At 34.7% G+C, this 17668-nt stretch overlaps 2 protein-coding genes across 2 annotated transcripts; both read left to right on the forward strand.

The window, feature by feature from the left end:
- Positions 1 to 24: 24 nt before the first annotated feature.
- On the forward strand, positions 25 to 12580 carry LOC130636666 (coiled-coil domain-containing protein 77-like). The gene is made up of 7 exons (XM_057446460.1): positions 25 to 267; positions 7438 to 7663; positions 8119 to 8250; positions 8648 to 9057; positions 9683 to 9832; positions 11069 to 11290; positions 11942 to 12580. Exons 1-7 carry the CDS (start codon positions 61 to 63, stop codon positions 12086 to 12088), a joined length of 1494 nt encoding a protein of 497 aa, XP_057302443.1. The 5' UTR covers positions 25 to 60; the 3' UTR covers positions 12089 to 12580.
- Positions 12581 to 12721: 141 nt separating this feature from the next.
- On the forward strand, positions 12722 to 17135 carry LOC130636664 (uncharacterized). Its single transcript, XM_057446458.1, has 4 exons — positions 12722 to 12835; positions 13132 to 15159; positions 16201 to 16344; positions 16804 to 17135. Exons 2-4 carry the CDS (start codon positions 13132 to 13134, stop codon positions 16993 to 16995), a joined length of 2364 nt encoding a protein of 787 aa, XP_057302441.1. The 5' UTR covers positions 12722 to 12835; the 3' UTR covers positions 16996 to 17135.
- The last annotated feature ends 533 nt before the right edge of the window (positions 17136 to 17668 follow it).

Below are 17668 nucleotides of genomic sequence, written 5' to 3' on the forward strand. Positions count from 1 at the left end.
GTCTGGGTCATGTTTATAATAGTCGGCACCGTACACTTTTCAGCGGTAAAGTTTGAAAATATGGCGACATCAACAGCAAGTTATTCAGACCAAGACAATTTCTCTTCAACAAATAGTCCAATTCCAAGTGTAATAGAAAGGCTTGGACAACTGAGACCTTCCAAGGAGTTGCTAAACTATTATAGAAAGAAAATATCTGAATTTGATGATGAACATGAACGTATGGTTGAAAAACTTGAAGGTTATAAATGCACATATGAAGAACAGGTATATACCTTTTTGAATGTTTACATTTTCCTTTCCTCTTTAACGTTGTTAAAACAGGATGTGAAAAAAAAGAAACGTTACAAAACAAATTGTTACCACATCCATCTTAAAAAAAAACAAATTTTTTTTGCGTTTTTTGTGAAAGAATATCTTCATTAATTAAATCATTGCGTATTTTACTATCGTCACCTAAATAGGCGACATGTAACCTAATTAGGTTATATATTTCATTATAACATAATTCTTAGTTGCGTGAACATATCGAGGCACGAGTGACAATTTTGGAATCATGGTTGCGTAGACCTATCCATTCTGAACAAAGTGTTTTTGCAGTTTTTTCTTAGGAATGTGTGAAAAGCCATTACATATTGTAATGTCTTAACTAGGTTACATATGGCCTAACTAGGTTACAATAAGTCGCCTAAATAGGTGGTATCCCTAATTAGCCTACCGTCGCCTAATAAAGTGTTTACCCTGACTGCCAGGGTGCTGACTCTCCGGAAACGCCGCAAAAACCAGGGCTCTTGGTCGAGTTTTGGCAATTTAACAAAAACTTGAAATTTTGCCTGGAGAAACCCAAAACAACATTTTTTAGACATTTAACATGCATAATTTATTCTTTTAATGTCGAGGAATATTAATGGAAGACTTTTTTATATCATTTATTTCATAAATAAATAAATGATATAAAAAAGTAATAAACTGTAAGTATGACGACAAAATAGCACCTCCCTTCTTTTCATATGCATATAAATGAGAACTAAGGAGCTTGTCCGCATTGGATTTTGGGCGGTTTTGGACAGACCCAGGCTTTTCCGGGCAGTTACATACGAAAACGGCTGCGGCCGCCCTCACATTCACGGCTTTTTCGGTGAGTCGGCACCCTCGTCATTAAGGTTGTCTGCCATGTTTTGTTTCAAGGATTGTCTTCCAAGGCCTTTACTTTCTGGTGTTGTATATATAAATTTTCATGTAGTTGCTGCGCAATGCATCTTATATTGGTAAAACTATACAACACTTAAAGGCAAAAAAAACCTCTGGTCAGCAACCCTCAGCAGTTAAACAATCATACATAGTTGGCGTCACACCATGCTAGCTTTGATAATTTCACAGTTTTGATGTCAAATGCCACCAATTATATTCTGGGGATAAAAAAAAGTTTGTCTTATTATTTGAAAGGACAAACCCATACTTAATAGGAATATAACTTTGGGCTTTGAAAAAAATAACTTCTTTTTCAGTCGAAAATACTAGATCTAATATATGCTGTTTCATTTGGTATGTTCACTGACATGTTGATAATATTAATGAAAACATTTGAAGTGGCTACCCAGAAAATCAAAAAAACCTATAGTTAGTGGATTGTTTGTACCGAGGGCCACTGTAATGTTGCAGGTAACTATCAATAACAAGGTCAAGGATTTTTTACTAGTGTTTTAAACATATAGAGTTTGCCAGTCAATTGATCTTTAGTTGAAATCTCCACACTATATCAAGGTATTGTTTTCTAATGAGGTTTAACAAAGCCTCCTCATCAATCTGAGTTCTGGAAGGTGATTTGTAACAAACTCCTACTTTGATGTGTTCCGTCTTACTTGTGGTTAAATTAAATCAAATTTATTCAGTGTTTGATGTGGAAGATAAAATTTCATCCTGTGTAGCATTTAAGGATTCTTTTGCATATGCAATACAACCTTTCCATCTGTGATCTATACGATTTTTTCAAAATGTTTCATACCTCTAACCCTAACTGACATGTAAAAACGCATCAGTTTTTTAAAATAAATGATTGGTTGATTAACTTTTAAAATAGATGTTTGAGTCATCCGTCAGAAACTGTTCGTGTATTTTAGCCCTAATAAATGTATTAAATCTTAACTTTTATAATAAATGCTAGGTGGCTAGCAGCTAACTATATACACATCAGGGATAACTGCAAATCATGTCTATCACAAGTAGTCTTATTAAATGATCATAGTTGCTTCCTTTACACAGTTGCAAAATAAATGTTGTATAGCCTGGCTGTCAAGTTATTAATGAAAGAAGATATTGAACCTTTTAGATGGCAGTAATTTTTTTAGCTGTCCAAACAGCTTCATTATTTACCCTTGTTTTTTATGTATGTAAATAAATTCCCTTTACTCTTTATTGAAAATATGAACCTTAAGATGTATAAAAATGATTTTTTGACTTTTCAGTTAAATTGCTACGTCAGCAGGAATCTCCAATTGTATAATATATAGGAAAAAAGTATTGCTTTTATGAGCTCCAACACTTAACTAATATATAATTTTTCGTCTGCTTCTTAAAACGAACCTTTGTTAGTCATGCCGAAAGAGTTTTTTGTTTATTCATATTTTTCTAACATAGGCTTTTGTTTTGTTTCTTAACTAAAAAATATTTAGAAAAAAATTATTCCTGCTACCTTTCCATAGCTGCATGATTTACCAGACATGTGACATGCAAAAACAAAAATGCTATATTATTATTATTATTATTATTATTAACATTTATTTGGGTTCAATTTTGTACAAAATTGTTCTTCTCCCTAAAATGAAATATAAAAATGAAAAAAAATTATAGATTAAGAATAAATGAGTGTTCAAAAAATAATTTTTTTTTTATATACATTAAATAAAAAAGAAAACCGCAATGAGAAAAACTGAAAAGGCTTGAAAGAAATTGAAACGCTCGAATCGACGAGAAATTAAGAAACGATATATGGAATCAACCTAAATTGTAACTAGACAAAAAGCAGAGAAAACGATAAATGGCCTTGAAAGTAAGGAAAATATAAATAAACTATAAATAAAGAATAAATAATTGTTAAAAAAAAATATTATCTTTTTATATATATACATTATAAAAACCGCGATGAAAAGCAAAATTAAAAATAAACTTGAAAGGCTCGAAAGAAATTGAAACACTCGAATCGACAAGATAAATAGAGACGATATTGGAATCAACCTAGATAGGAGTAACTAGAAAAAAAACCCAGAGAAAACGATAAATGGCCTTGGAAGTAAGAAAATATAAAATAAACTAATTGAATTATGAAAAAAAAAAAAAAAAAAAAAAAAAAAAAATATTTCATATATATACTTGGCTAGTCGCAAAAGGAGAAAAGGCAAAAGTAAACACAAGCTGAAAATGAGTAAGGGTAGATTGTGAACAGGTCGATTGAATATTGGCACCCAAACTTCGGCGAACAGAATTCAAACAGACAAGACTCTAGCGACTGCCTTATTTAGATAAAATTGTTTTGCTTCTTTAGTAAATTTTTCTAGAGTTTCAATAATTTTTATACTATCCGGGATTTCATCGTAACACCGTGCTTGGTTTTGAAAAGTGCCATTTCCAACATTTTTAACAAGAGGCTCCTTCGTAGAAGATCTCAAATTTCGTGTTGGTACAACAAACTCTACGTTTAGATAGCTTGGATGGTTGTTATCAATTCTCGATTTGTGTACAAGTTTACTTATACTGAATTCAATATGTTCTTTTACGGGAAGCCATTTTAGATTCGTGACTTCTTGGAGATTAGCATAACGGCGGAGAACGTAACCAGCAGCCATGTTTTGGATCTTTTGTAGCCGACATATCAGATAATCAGGTATTTGCAAGAAGACAACATTACCGTAACTTATCCTTGATAAGATCAACGTTTCCGCCAAGGTTTTGCGTACATGGAAAGGTGTGAAACGACTAAACTTTCGTAGAGCACGTAGTGTTGAGTGCGAGGATTTTATAACATTGTTTATATGGCAGGTCCATGATAGATTTTGATCGAATTGAATGCCAAGTAACTTAACATTTTCTTCCTGCTCGATTGACATACCAGCACAACGACAAAGATAGCTTTGGTCAGAATCAAATGCTCTCAGTCGCTTAGAATGGAATATGATTAACTTAAGCTTGTCACTGTTGAACAAAAGATTGTTTTCTTTTGACCAAGCTAGAAGGTTATCTACATCCTTTTCCATATCTTTGATTGATTGAAATAGATCTCTGACTTTGCAGTGTTTATATAATGTTGTATCATCAGCATATTGGATACTGGCGGAGTTGATTTGATTTGATAACTCGATGACGTAGAGGTTAAACAGGACAGGGCCAAGTATGCTACCCTGTGGTACACCGTAAAACATTGATTTTAAAGATGAAATTTTGTCTTCAATTTGAACGTATTGTTTCCTATCTTTCAGATAACTTGATAATATCTTTAAAGCACGAAATGAAAAATTCATATCACGTAGTTTCAGCAGCAGATTTTTGTGATCAATCGTGTCGAAAGCTTTGGAGTAATCGATGAGGATAGAGAGTGTCACTTCACTTTTCGCCATTGCTTTTTTTATGTCGTCACGAAGCTTAAGCATCAATGTGGTAGTCGTATGACCTTTGCGAAAACCGGATTGTGTTTCATTGTAAAGTTGATTACTTTCGATGAATTCACATAACTGAGATAAGATTACTCTCTCGTAGATTTTTGACAATACTGGCAGTACTGAGATTGGACGATAGTCCTTTGTGCTAATTGGTGTGTCGATCTTTGGTATTGGGCAAACACGAGCAATCTTCCATTGCTGGGGAAATATTTCTTTGTTGATGCAATTGTTAATAATATGGACCAGAGGGGATGTTATGAATTCTGATACTGGCTTGATAAATCGTATTGGAATATTGTCATGACCACTGGAGCAGTCATTCTTGAGGTTTTTTAGTATTTTATTTATTTCATTGTAAGTAGTATGTTGAATTTTGAACGATTGTTCGTTTTCAGTAGTTTTGATATCATCTGGTAATGTAGACTCGACGTTTGATTTCCCAGTTAGGTTTGCTGCTAGATTGCTAAAATATTCATTCATTTCTGAAGGATCGTGTTTGATTCGTGTTTTTTGATTGCTCAGAATACGATGAATAGTATTCCAGACAGATTTTTGATCCTTTGACGATAACGATTTCTTGAAGAACGAGTTTTTTATTTCCTTCAATGTCTTTCGATAATTAGTGCGTTTTTCTTTATAGTCATTTTTGTAATTTGGATCTTCTTGGGCTTTTTTACGATAAAATTCCAGTTGGTTTCGACTGTCTTGGATGGCAGGGTCTTTCATCCACGGAGCGATCGGGCGTGTTAGCTTTACTCGCTTCAGTGGGGCATGACGTTCAATACAGGATAATATGAGATGATTCAGTGTATCTATTTGTTCATCTGGATCATCGAATGTAAATATCAAACTAAATGGTAATTTTGAAAAATCGTCGATATAGGAATTCATATCCAGATTTTTTTCGTCATGAACGAATTTATATCGCGGTTCGAAACGTTCTTTTTTAATGCTAAGTAGAATATATGGCGTGTCATGATCACTTATTTCGTCAGTAATAAGCACGTCACTGTTTGTCACTTTACCAGGAATGTTAGTAATAATATGATCAATGAGAGTAGCTCCCTTTCTGGTTGGTTTATTGACATGTTGATACAAATTGTACGAATTTAGTATGTCTTTATAACGTTTGGTGGATTCTTTTTCTTGGCCTTGAAGGTCAATGTTCATATCACCGGTTACAATAATGACACCGCTCCATTTAATGGATATTACGGCTATCAATGTTTCAAAATTATTGAGCCATTCGATCTTTTGCTCTTCCTTTGAGCTTGGTTGATATACTGTAATTAGAAGGTAGGGTGTATTTTTGTTCCGACCACGAAATTCGACGCATAAAACTTCCATTGAAGAATGTTTTGTCAAATCATCTCTCGATTTAAAGTGTAGAGAATCTTTGGCATAAATCCCAACTCCACCCCCTCGAGATTTTCTGTTTTTGAAAAGTGTCTTATATCCTGGTATGTTGACGTAATCTAACTGTTCCTTGTTGTCTTGAAGCCAAGTCTCGCTTAGGGTTATGATGTCAAAGTCATAAATGTTTAACATTAAAGAGAATTCTGTGAATGTCGATAAGAGAGATTGGGTGTTTATATGAGCGATAGACGTTTGATTGCGATGCTTGTTTAAAAGCTTTAGATGACTGTTCTCGGTAGTTATTGGGTCATCAGTAGTGTCTGTGTTAAATGCGATATTACGTACGCCAAAGTAGGGAAGCTCTGATAATATACATCCACTACATGTCCATTTAACAACAATTCTGGATGTCATACGATTCTGTTCAAAGATGGGAAGGTTAGAACATGATGCATGTGTAAAACATAAACACTTAATACATTGTAAACGTTTTCTATTTGTTCCAAAATATTTTTCATCGTCAGGCTGCCAACACATATTAAGTTGTCCCTATCACCCCCTCCTCCACCCAAACATCGTCACTAAAGCACTGTTGTTCTTACTTAGTTTTGACAAATTTTTAGCCAAATTATAAATTCCTTACATCCTCCTTCAACGTCATAGCACTGATGCTCAAGAATATGTCTATTTGCATATAAAAGACAGAAAAAGTTTCTATTTGTACTATTAACATTGATGGTCCTGTAAAGGGGATCCTAGTGCTTCAAAAGCTATTTTTTGTTGACGGCTTACAAGAACAGCAGTAGCTCAATTACACAGCTACTTAAGTTATCATTTCTATTCTTATGGTTAACACTAATAAGCTGTAAGGATCGGTTCAAACTTTTATAGGCTCTGGCATTACTCTGCATATGGAAGCAAGCGAGCAAGAGAGTGAATTGTAGCAAAAATTATACACGGTACTGTCCACTGTGTTAGGTGTTGTCAGAAATTTTGAATATATTAAATTTACATTTTTAGGGTAAATCCAATGTTCCAATAAGTGTGAGATTTTAAGCCAGGATACCTCGGAAAAGAAGGAAAATGTCAAAAATTTTGCAAAAATAACGCTTTGAATCCAATTTCAATTTTTTCCACATAAGGAAAATTGCAACAGTTTTAACCAAACAAAGATTAATTTAGTTGTAATGCTTACGGAGAAACTTGAGGTTGTTAACACGAATTTGAATCCTTAAACCACTTTAACTGTTTAACTTTTTAACTTATTGCTTATATTTATCTTCTTCGACTGTGTTCGAACTGATAGTAATGAGCTTGTAGAATATAACAAATAATATTTTTCTGTGAGGTAACGTGTAATATTTGTATATATAATTATTTTTTTAAAAATGTTTTGACATGCTTATACATTTTAATAATGGATTTTTAGCACAAGCTGCAATGGGATCTTCGTCAACGTGAAGAAGAAATAGGAGAACTGCAGAAGGCTTTGAGTGACATTCAAGTGTTTTTGTTTCAAGAACGTGAAAATGTATTGCGGTTATATGCAGAAAACGATCGGTTAAAAATTCAAGAGCTCGATGACCGTAAGAAAATTCAACATTTGTTGTCACTGACTCGACCGACGGATACCGAGATCACCTACTTTGTGAAAGGTAGGTATACATTAGGTGTCAATTGTGGTGATGTGGTAGTGTCTTCACAACGATGTAGAAAAGCATCTACAATCTAGTGTATTAAAGTGTAATGTTGTCACCTGTTTCAAAGCCTTCTACTGACCGCAGTTTAGCCTTTGGCATATAAATATGTTAGAGCAATAATATACATGCGGTAGGTATTGCAACATAGTGATAGTCATAAGTAGCTGCAACAACTGTTAAGGTAAATACCTCAGAACGTCAAATTTCCCACCATGTACCAAACAAAACGTCAAGGAAAGTAAAGGAAGTCAAAACAAATCAAGCAAACCGGAAACAAATATATTTTTTGTCACAATTATTGGTCTGGTTAGGTTTCAGCATTCAGTAGCGATCTGATTTATAATGTAGTCGAAGTATACGTGTACAAGGTGGGAGTCTTCACTGTGAATTACGTTCTCCTTTCTTAATAGAACATCCGTCGAATGTCGTCCAACGATGTCAAGATCATCGAACGAAACAGTCAAAATCATCAAGACCACGTTCTCCTATCGTTGGACATCGAGACAGATTAAAAATAACTGACCGCGGACCTGGTGGCCACAGTAAGATTAACTGTCTTTTTTTTAAAAAGACATTATTTAAGCAGGTTTATTATCTAAAGATCATGTACTTATGATTAGGAATGTACGTAAAATTTTAGTCCGAGTTTAGTTCTATCAATGAATGGTTGTAAAACAGAGAGTTGTAAAACAAACAAAAAAAAACAGGGTATTTTTTGCTCACCTTTAATGCACAAGTTATCACTGGAGTTTATTTTCATGTCGTGGCGTCATGTCGGCGAAGCAGCAAGGTGCCGGTCTTTCTAATTCGCGGTGGCAAAGTGTGCTATTGTTGTTGCAAATATGTTGTATAGAAAAAGTTTGAGAAGAATACCTGTTCAAATTAATACCACTGTGATATCTTCAAAGAAATATTCTAATGTTGCATTAATCTCTTAAGGAACTCCGATCCAAGGAAGTAAAAAGAAGAATAATAAAGAAGAAACACTGCTTGACACTTCAGCCGACAAACAGAGACTACTTTTACAAATCGAATCGTTACAAGCACAACTGGAAGAGCAAACAAGACTGATGAAAGAACAGCTGAACGCGTTGTTAGAAGACAGGAAAGTGCGTGTTGATGAGCAAGACGCTGCAAAAGAGCGAGATTCCGACAAAATAAAAACATTGACAGATCATTTGAAGAAAACACAGACGTTGCTTTACGAAAGCACCAAAGATTTTCTCGAGCTTAAATATGAGAGCAGGTTGAAGGAAAGAAAATGGATGGGAGAGCGGGATAAAATCATGCAGGAGATGGACTATTTAAAGGAACAGATTAATATGAGCAAAGAGGATTATGATATGCAGGTACTTGTCAGACGTCAAGTTTAGTTCAGGCTCAATAATAGTTACTGGAACGCCCAATTAAGGCCCTGTGCCCTAGTTTTATCTTTTAACTTTGCTTATTGGAAAAACGTGGGCGCCTATTAGGATCTTTTCTATTTTTAAACATCCTTCTAATTTCTTTAGAATACTTGGTTTTATATTCTCGACCCATCAAGCTATACTTTTGCTTTTAGACAATGACAAGGGTGTGAGGGGACTGCAAAACACAAAACAGATCAATATTAAGTTATTCCATTAAACCTTTTTAAAGCAGAATTTTTTGTCCCACGTCCGCTTTGGAGATGTTTCACTGTAGTCTTAAAAACACATACAAGAATTTCGATTGCTACTTCTTACTGTTGAAAACACTATTTTTTTTTTGAAATATAAAACCGTTCATATACTAAGGAGGATGCATATTTGAAGCTTTAAAGTCAATTTTTTATCTATTAATTTATTACTAATAACCAAATTCTTGATTTTTTTGCCGTTAGTCGTTTTACCCTTCTCTCCACAAAAGCGAACTTCGTGGAGACATCAGTCGTTTTTCTCATGTTACCTCTGCCAAGACTCATCTACAGAGCATTTCTCACTTGTTTTGTTATAGGGTCCACTACATGTTCATGCTGGCACACAAATGCACGAATCACGTGATGGAAGTCTTTTGCCAGTAAGAGCAACTAACACTCTGGTCATCAAACAACTACGATCCAATCTTGAACAGACACAAGAAATGGCGGAAATGTATCGCGAGCAGGTTGGGAATTATTGTTTTTGTCTCGATTGCTCACACTTTAGCGTTTCCTTTATATTTGGCTACACGTTGTAATTATTAAATTTCGCGCTGTACTGTGCGGGAGTTAAGATTCGTAAAACATATTTTTTTGAAGCAATCCGTTCAGTTACGAATAATATTTGAATGTGACGTTGTGGTTGTCATAACGATATAATGAAGTGTTGCTTTTTTATAAGAATCATACTTTTTTGTTTGAGTCTTTCAAAATTCAACATTTTCTTAAAATGATTTTTAAACAATTGTTTAAAAAATAGAGGATGGAACTTTGAAAGAGACTTAAGAAATGCTATGACATACCTTAAGGAAAATATTGTTGGCGGAAAGAAATTTAGGTGGATTTTTTTATTTTCGCTCACTGTCGAATTAAGTTTTCGCTTAAATTAATAGTCAATGTTGTCTGTCAATGTTTAAAACTCGGGTTGGCAATGAAGTAGGATTTTTAGGAAAAAAGTCTGACTTTCGTTTTGCCTAAGTTTAGTGTTGTTATTGTGCAGTGCTGTTTCCCGATTTAATAATAAAAATTAACTTTTTATTTCAAGTTTTTTTCATCCGCCAAATTAAATTCCCGTTTATTTTTGCTCTCCGCCAAATCTAAGTTAAAAACGGAGGGTTTTGTAATTAAAAACACAATTACTATCGCACCTATAATCATATAAATAACCCCCATCCAAGTAAATTTTATTCCTTTATAGTAACAACGAGAATGGTAGAAATAGCGATGCAGAAATTACTACATGCAACCCCCCTTGAAATTTTTTTAAGGACTAACGACTAATTTAATTATTTTATCAACCGCAAATTTCCTCTAAATTTTCTTTGTATCAATTTTTCCGGCAAAACCTCTTTCCTTGAAATGTAGTAAAATGAATAATAAAAAGACTAAGCCGACAAAAAAACAATGTTCATGCAACACAACAAAGAAGTAATCTCACTTTTTTAAAACATGCATTAGTTATACTATCAACAATGAAATAACCTCTATGCCTCATTATCTTTGGGAGAAATGTTGTAAAGTGAATATTTATTCGAATTTTTTTTGGTGTCAGATGATCGAGCCTCAGCATTTCTCCTAAAATGTTCTTAAAATTTCGGGAATTAAGCCAATTCAGACTATAAGAATCTTTAAAATAAAGTGTGTACACCAGGCAATGTATAAAGACAGTTTACATCCATTCTGAAAGAATTTATTCGTTACAGGTTATAGGTTTGGAGGATGAGCTTGCTCGCATACGAGAAGAAAACGATACTGGAAAGGACGTGTTCAAAGAGAAAACAGAAAAACTCACACGGCGACTACAACTTATGAATCAAAGATACACAGCTTTAGAAAAGAGACGTGGCCTGGAGGTGGAAGGGTTTAAAAACGACATCAAAATATTAAGACAACGTTTGAAAGATGTCGAAAAACAATTGTTTAAGGTATGCTTTGAAATTAGGTACCAGGCTTGTTACGCGTGAACGAGAACTGGTGTACGTGTGTTTCTAATAGGAGTAGGGTACGAAGTTGTTGACTCTTGCTTTCAAATTAGGTACCAGACCTTTGATGCGTAAACGAGAACTGGTGTACGAGTATAATTAATAGGAGTAGGGTGCGAGGTTGTTGACTCTTGCGATTTAAAATTGGGACAAGCTTTTTTTTGTTGGTTGCTGTAGTTTCTACAGTTAATAGCAACTGTTAATTTTAAAAATTTAAAATTTTAATTTTTTTTTAGACCACTCCTTTGATTTTGCTTTTCTTTGGGTGTGTCAATAAGCAGATCAAATTTAAAATTTAAAAGCGTTTAAAAAGCTTTAGAGCATGTCAAATGACATGTGAAGATGCGTAGGGCTACTGAAAAATAAGACTATGCATGTTGACCACACTTTAAAATCCTGTAAAATCTCAAAGAAGAAAACCTATACAATTTTTTGTAAATCTTCTTCACATATAGTCCCGACATTGAACGAATTAAGCTGCTCCTACTTATTATGGCACTCCTCTCAGCTTTGTGAAAATTGTGATCGTCATGGCACAGGAGACAATATTTCTTGTTAGAGTAATCAGTAGACTACATTGTATTTTTTTTCTAGGTGACTCTAAATATTGGCGAGCAGTTCGACTGGGAGATACTTCACAACGTCCACCGCACAGCGCATCGTTCGAAGAAACTTGCGGGCGAATTGCATAATTTAAAATCCAAAGTTTACGATATGGAGAGAGAGCTGAAACACCTATGACTCCAGCAACCTTGTTTCCAGGATTCATTGTACTAATTCATAGGGGAATGGTTACATGGTGGTTTAGTTTGCCTAACTGGTTTTTTTAGTATCAAAATTCAGTTGTTTTCGGAGGTGTACGGGGTAACTATAGGCAGATTGTTTAATAGCTATGTTGTTTATGTAGGAATCAATCAGTTTAGTAGCCAGGCCTCCAAAGCATGTTCCTGCATGTTATGTTATATGGTTAAAAAGGGATGATAGGATTAAAGAGAGTCGACTTTCTATGAATTTGCTGTTACCATTGAAATTTAAATCAAAAATGTTTTATATTGACTTGTCACTTGGATAACAATCGTGTTGCTACGAGTTCAGAAAAGTGTCTATTGTATTGAACGCCGTTTTAAACTAAAGTATATAAAAAATTAAAGATGGGCATTTTAATATATATATATACATATCATTTTTATGTCATTTGAATTTTAAAATATATTTCTGTTTGAAATTAATAAATTTTTAATTTTTCTATACACTGCTGTATACTATTATATTTTCATTCATTGGAAATTTTTCTATCGCAAAATTTGCAACGAATTTTGGTGAACATGGCGTTCTGTTGTTAAACGCGTGTGTTTGGTTTGAAAACGCGTTTTCTAGCGGGATATAAACAAATACAGTTACTTAGTGATGTTGACCGCAATCAGTATATATAGTAGAATTGAAGATTAAAAATATTATTCAAAGTGAGACAAGAAGACGCGAAGCAAGGTACGAATGTTTTTAATTTTATTGAAGGGAGGACTACTGAAGTGAGAAAAAAAAACCCAATTTTTTTAACTTGTTTGTGTAAACCGTGGTATTTTTTTAGCAAAGCAGCTTAAGTTTTAAAGCGACAACTGTACAGAGGATTAAAAAAACGTGTAGTGTAGCTCAAGCATAATACAGTGTGGGAACAATTTTTGGCTTTTGTTATCACTTTACTAGTATTTAACACGATCTACTTGCCCTGGCTACACTTAAATCTGTCTTCATTAAAAGCTATTGTTTTTACCTTTCATATTTAGATGGCAAGCACTAGCTATGTTGATCTATTCAAAACAGATCTTATTGACGAAAAGATCAAAAACTCTTTTAATAACACGTCGAGTATGTTAACAAAGACATATTCCTTATCCGTGCCTGACTTGACGAATATAAAATCTACCCCAGCGCGTTCGTCTAATGATGCTAGTATGTTTGACCCGTTAGATTTTCATACGTATCTGAACGCGCATAAAAACGGACATGAAAATTATCGTCATTTAATGTCAAACGAAGCAAATAAAGTAAAAAAGCCTAATGAACCGGAACCGACGAAAGCTGAAGATATTACGTCAGAAGAACCTCCTCAAAACGAAAGCGCTTATCAGTATCCGCCTGAATTCTATAAAAACCAAGCGAACTCCATACGGCACAAACGACAGCTAAACTTGCAAAATTTAATACAAGAAGATTTAAAGAAAGAAGAGATAAAGCAAGAAATTCCTCAAGAAAAAAATGTCAATGATTGGTTGAGCACCGTATACGCGAAACCTGATTGGTACAAAAGACGAAACAGTTTGGGAGATTATGGAGACCTACTAGCTCGTTCTCCACGTTCTAAGGGATTGTCTATTTCAGATGAATACAAAAAGTTCCAAACAGAAATTAACATGAAAACTAATTATGATAAATCTCAGGCTCGATACACTACCTTCAATCAAGATCTCCAAAAGCAACCACAGGGAAACGAATCGAGTGATATGTATGAAAATAACCAAAAGTATTTGTCCAATCTACTCGGTGGGTCTACGTATGAAAAAAAGTTATCGTACCCAGACTCTCTTGAATCATTTAAGTTTACTGCATCAGAATCGGTGCTGGGGAAATCTAATTCAGACAACGTAGCCGACAGTCCTCCACCTCGGCCAGATAGCGAACAAGCTCTCTCTGAGCCTATTCCAACGCCTACATATCAGCAAAACAATGGAGAACCTCACCCGCACGCTGAGCTCCATCGTCCATATAAATACCAAGCAAATTTGTATCCTAATTTTAGTTCACAAGTGAATTACAACGCAGATGAAGTGCAGAGATACGGAAGCAAGCAGAACGAGAAGCAACCAGAACATAAAGAACTAACTGAAGAACACCAGGAAGGAGGGCAGCCCGAAGAAAAAAACGATTCTGCCGTTTTAACTGAAGCACTGGAGGAACGCACTGAAAACATCATGAAACGCGTTGATGAATTGATAAATCAGAGAAGTACCCCAGAAAACAGGAGAGAAATGAAAACAAAAGATTCTGCTGCTTCCAAGCAGAAGGATCCACAAACATATAATGAACTGCATAAGAAGCGAAAAGATATAAGAAAAGTATCTGCTAAAAGAGTGAAAAGAAAAGTGAAGCCAGAAAATAAAGCTGAAAAGGACAAAAGTGATGGAAAAAAGGCGGGAAAAACAGAATCACAATTTAGTCAAAACGTACCTGCCGAAGATACAAATGGTTTGCATTGTCAATGTTCTGACGAAGAACCGGCAGCCGAAGTTATCGATGCCAAGGAGAGTGCTGATACGGCGCCGCCGAAACCTTTATGGTATGACGATTTCAGATTTACTTCACAATACCCTTTCCTTTCACAGCATCCACCTATTCATCAGCAAAACCCAGCTCTGCAAAAGCTTAATCGGCCACCGTTGTATTCGTCAACACTAAACAATTACCACTGGAGTTACCCACTGACCGCAGAAGAAGTCTACCATAATACTGGTGTAAGCCTCCAAGAGCAGGAGTACTATCTTGAAAATCGTGGCGGGAATCTTCATCAGAGATATGAAGATAGCCCACTGGCACAAAGATATTTTTCTGCCGCTTCCGGAAGACCATTTCCTCCTATTAGTAATGGTTCACCAAATAATAGCAGTCCGGTACATAAAAGTCACCGGTTACATTCACCGAAGAATTCAACTGGAAATGTGGGGGATCGTGTTAGCAAGAGCTTGCAAAAGGCAGACCGAACTGATGATTTGGCATTCAAAGGAGTTGACGTCGAATCTGAGGATTACTTTGCAAAGGTAAAAAATTATTTTTACTGTCACATTTCTAAGCAGAAAATACACACAAATATAGGCTTCTATTAACATACAGCAGTCTCAGATACAAAATAAGGCTGGGCGTAAAAACAAGATATATAAGAAAATGTGTGTTATTCTGCTTATCAATTTTTTTGTTTTTATATTTTGGATTGTTTTAGGTCGTTGTTTGAATTCACCTGATTCTCTTTTAACCCTCTCGAAATACATTCAAAACCTTAATATTAATATTTTAACGACCTAAAACTTGTTTGAATTCATGCAGGCTTATATCTTATTATTCTGACTTAGGTTTTCACAGTTCGCGAAATGAATAGATGTATTTATTGACCGTGTCACACCGGCATTTTCTTGTCAATTTTTAACGAGTTTATCTACTATTTTTATTACTGATTACCAATACTTTTTAAAAATTTATGAACTTGCCGTTATATTCTTGTTTCCATGGGTTACGATTTTAACAATCTTTCGGTTAAAAAAAGTCGTCAAAAATTCACCGAATTTTTGCTAAGTGACTAATATTTTTACCCGACCAAAATCTTTGTCGTTTTTTTTTCGACCACAATTTTTGCCAAATTTGCCTATATTTTTATTCAATATCTATGAGACCATAACAGTAATAAAGAGAACACGAAGAACAACCTTGTATCAGTTTCTTCGCTCATCTGTCCAAATAACGTTTTAAGTAAGCGTAGCAGAGAAAAGGGAGAACCGAGGAGAGAAGAATTAAGCTTGAGGTTAAGGTTGAAAGAACCAAAACAGAGAAAATGTTCAAATGAAATGAAAATAAAAAAATAATCATTAAAATTGACTGATTTATCTATATTATAATACCAGTATACGTCTGTCTGTCTGTCTGTCTGTCTGTCTGTCACGCAAAATGGTAGCTTAGCTGCGCAATAGCGAGAAGCACGCAATGTGGTATAAAAAAGACCCGTGGATTTTTCACGGGCTAACGACTAGTGTAGTTAAAATTTTTTGCGGTAATTTTCGACCTTAAAATCAGTATGATTTTTTCTCTAGAAAAACAAAGTGATGCGTCAGAAAGAATACGCAGAATTGCTGCGTCAGCATCAAAGAGAGATGACTAAAGAGAAACCACAAGTACGAAGTTGGCGCCACCCAGATTTGGTGGAGAAAGAACACCAAGAATCCAAGAGGGCGGCGGTGAGTTCACTTCTTTACCACTTGTACCAGTCCTTTTTATACTTTACATGCATGGAGGTTCACTTCGGACAAAAATAGATTAGGACAAATGTTGTTGTGTTTTGTAAAAGATATACTTGCGTATTTCCATGATTTTTCGGGGTATCATGATCGGAGTTGATAATGAGTGACAGTATAAAAAACTACCCAGACTCTTTGTTTCAATAACAGCGCCACCTCCTCCGTAGCCTGTGTACACCTTCCCTTTATTAAACGTTACACAACGGTACTGGACCAAAATTATCCAATGTCTTGGTCCCGGTTTTTGATGTGACTGTAGTTCCGTTTTATCGATGAACATTCTCGTTGGATATATTTTATCGGAAACTTTGTGTGCTTTCTTTATTCATGTGATTTTAAATCAACGCGCATGCGTGTGTTTGTAATGACCAAGATTGAGTTTTGCGATTTTCTTTTTAGGCGTTAAATTTTGCGAAAACCGTTCCGAAACCACCTGCGAAGAAGAGTAGCACTCCTCCAAAGCAGTTATCTGAACACGAAGAGTTAATAGACGCCATCGAAGTAATGAAGCAAAGACACAACGAGGAGAAGTACGCCATTGAACAAATGCGAGCTCAAATTCAACAGAGAATGACCCTAGCTGGCTATTAAACTATAAACTAATAATATTTAAAACGAGTGTCACACAATTCTTCACTTTTATTGTATTTTTTATTTTAGTATTAGCGCGAACCACCAAGTAAATGTATAATGTACTAATATTGTCACAGAGAGCTTGTGCCTCTCTTCAATTTTTTGTTTGATTTTTTATGTACCTATCAAGCCAATTAAAAAGTTGTCGAAAAAATGATGAATCCTTAAATTTTATTAACGAAAATTGATGTTTATTTTGTAAAGTATTTTTTAAATGTCCAGAAAGTTGACATAAGGACTAAAAAATGTCGTGATTGAAAAGCAGCTTGAACCTAGACATTAACCTGTACTTAACTTGAACCTGCCATAATAATAACCTGTATCTTTGCCAGTATATTAACCTGCTTCTCTGCCAGAATATTAACCTGCTATTCTGCCAACATATTAACCTGCTTTTCTGCCAGAATATAAAGACTTCAAGCGTATATTACATGTTTTTATAAGCAATTGAAATTCCAAAATGAGGCTAAAGGATGCTTATTACAGTTTTAGGCTCAGAATATGCTTAGGTTATGCTTAATGGCAAAAAAATTATACTTATGGAAAACAAATGATCAGGCTCAAAATATGCTTAGGTTATGGTTAATGGCAAAAAGATTTATTGGAATATACTTATGAAAAACAAATGATC

Source organism: Hydractinia symbiolongicarpus, chromosome 3 (genome assembly GCF_029227915.1).
Source record: "Hydractinia symbiolongicarpus strain clone_291-10 chromosome 3, HSymV2.1, whole genome shotgun sequence".
Lineage (NCBI taxonomy): Eukaryota > Metazoa > Cnidaria > Hydrozoa > Anthoathecata > Hydractiniidae > Hydractinia > Hydractinia symbiolongicarpus.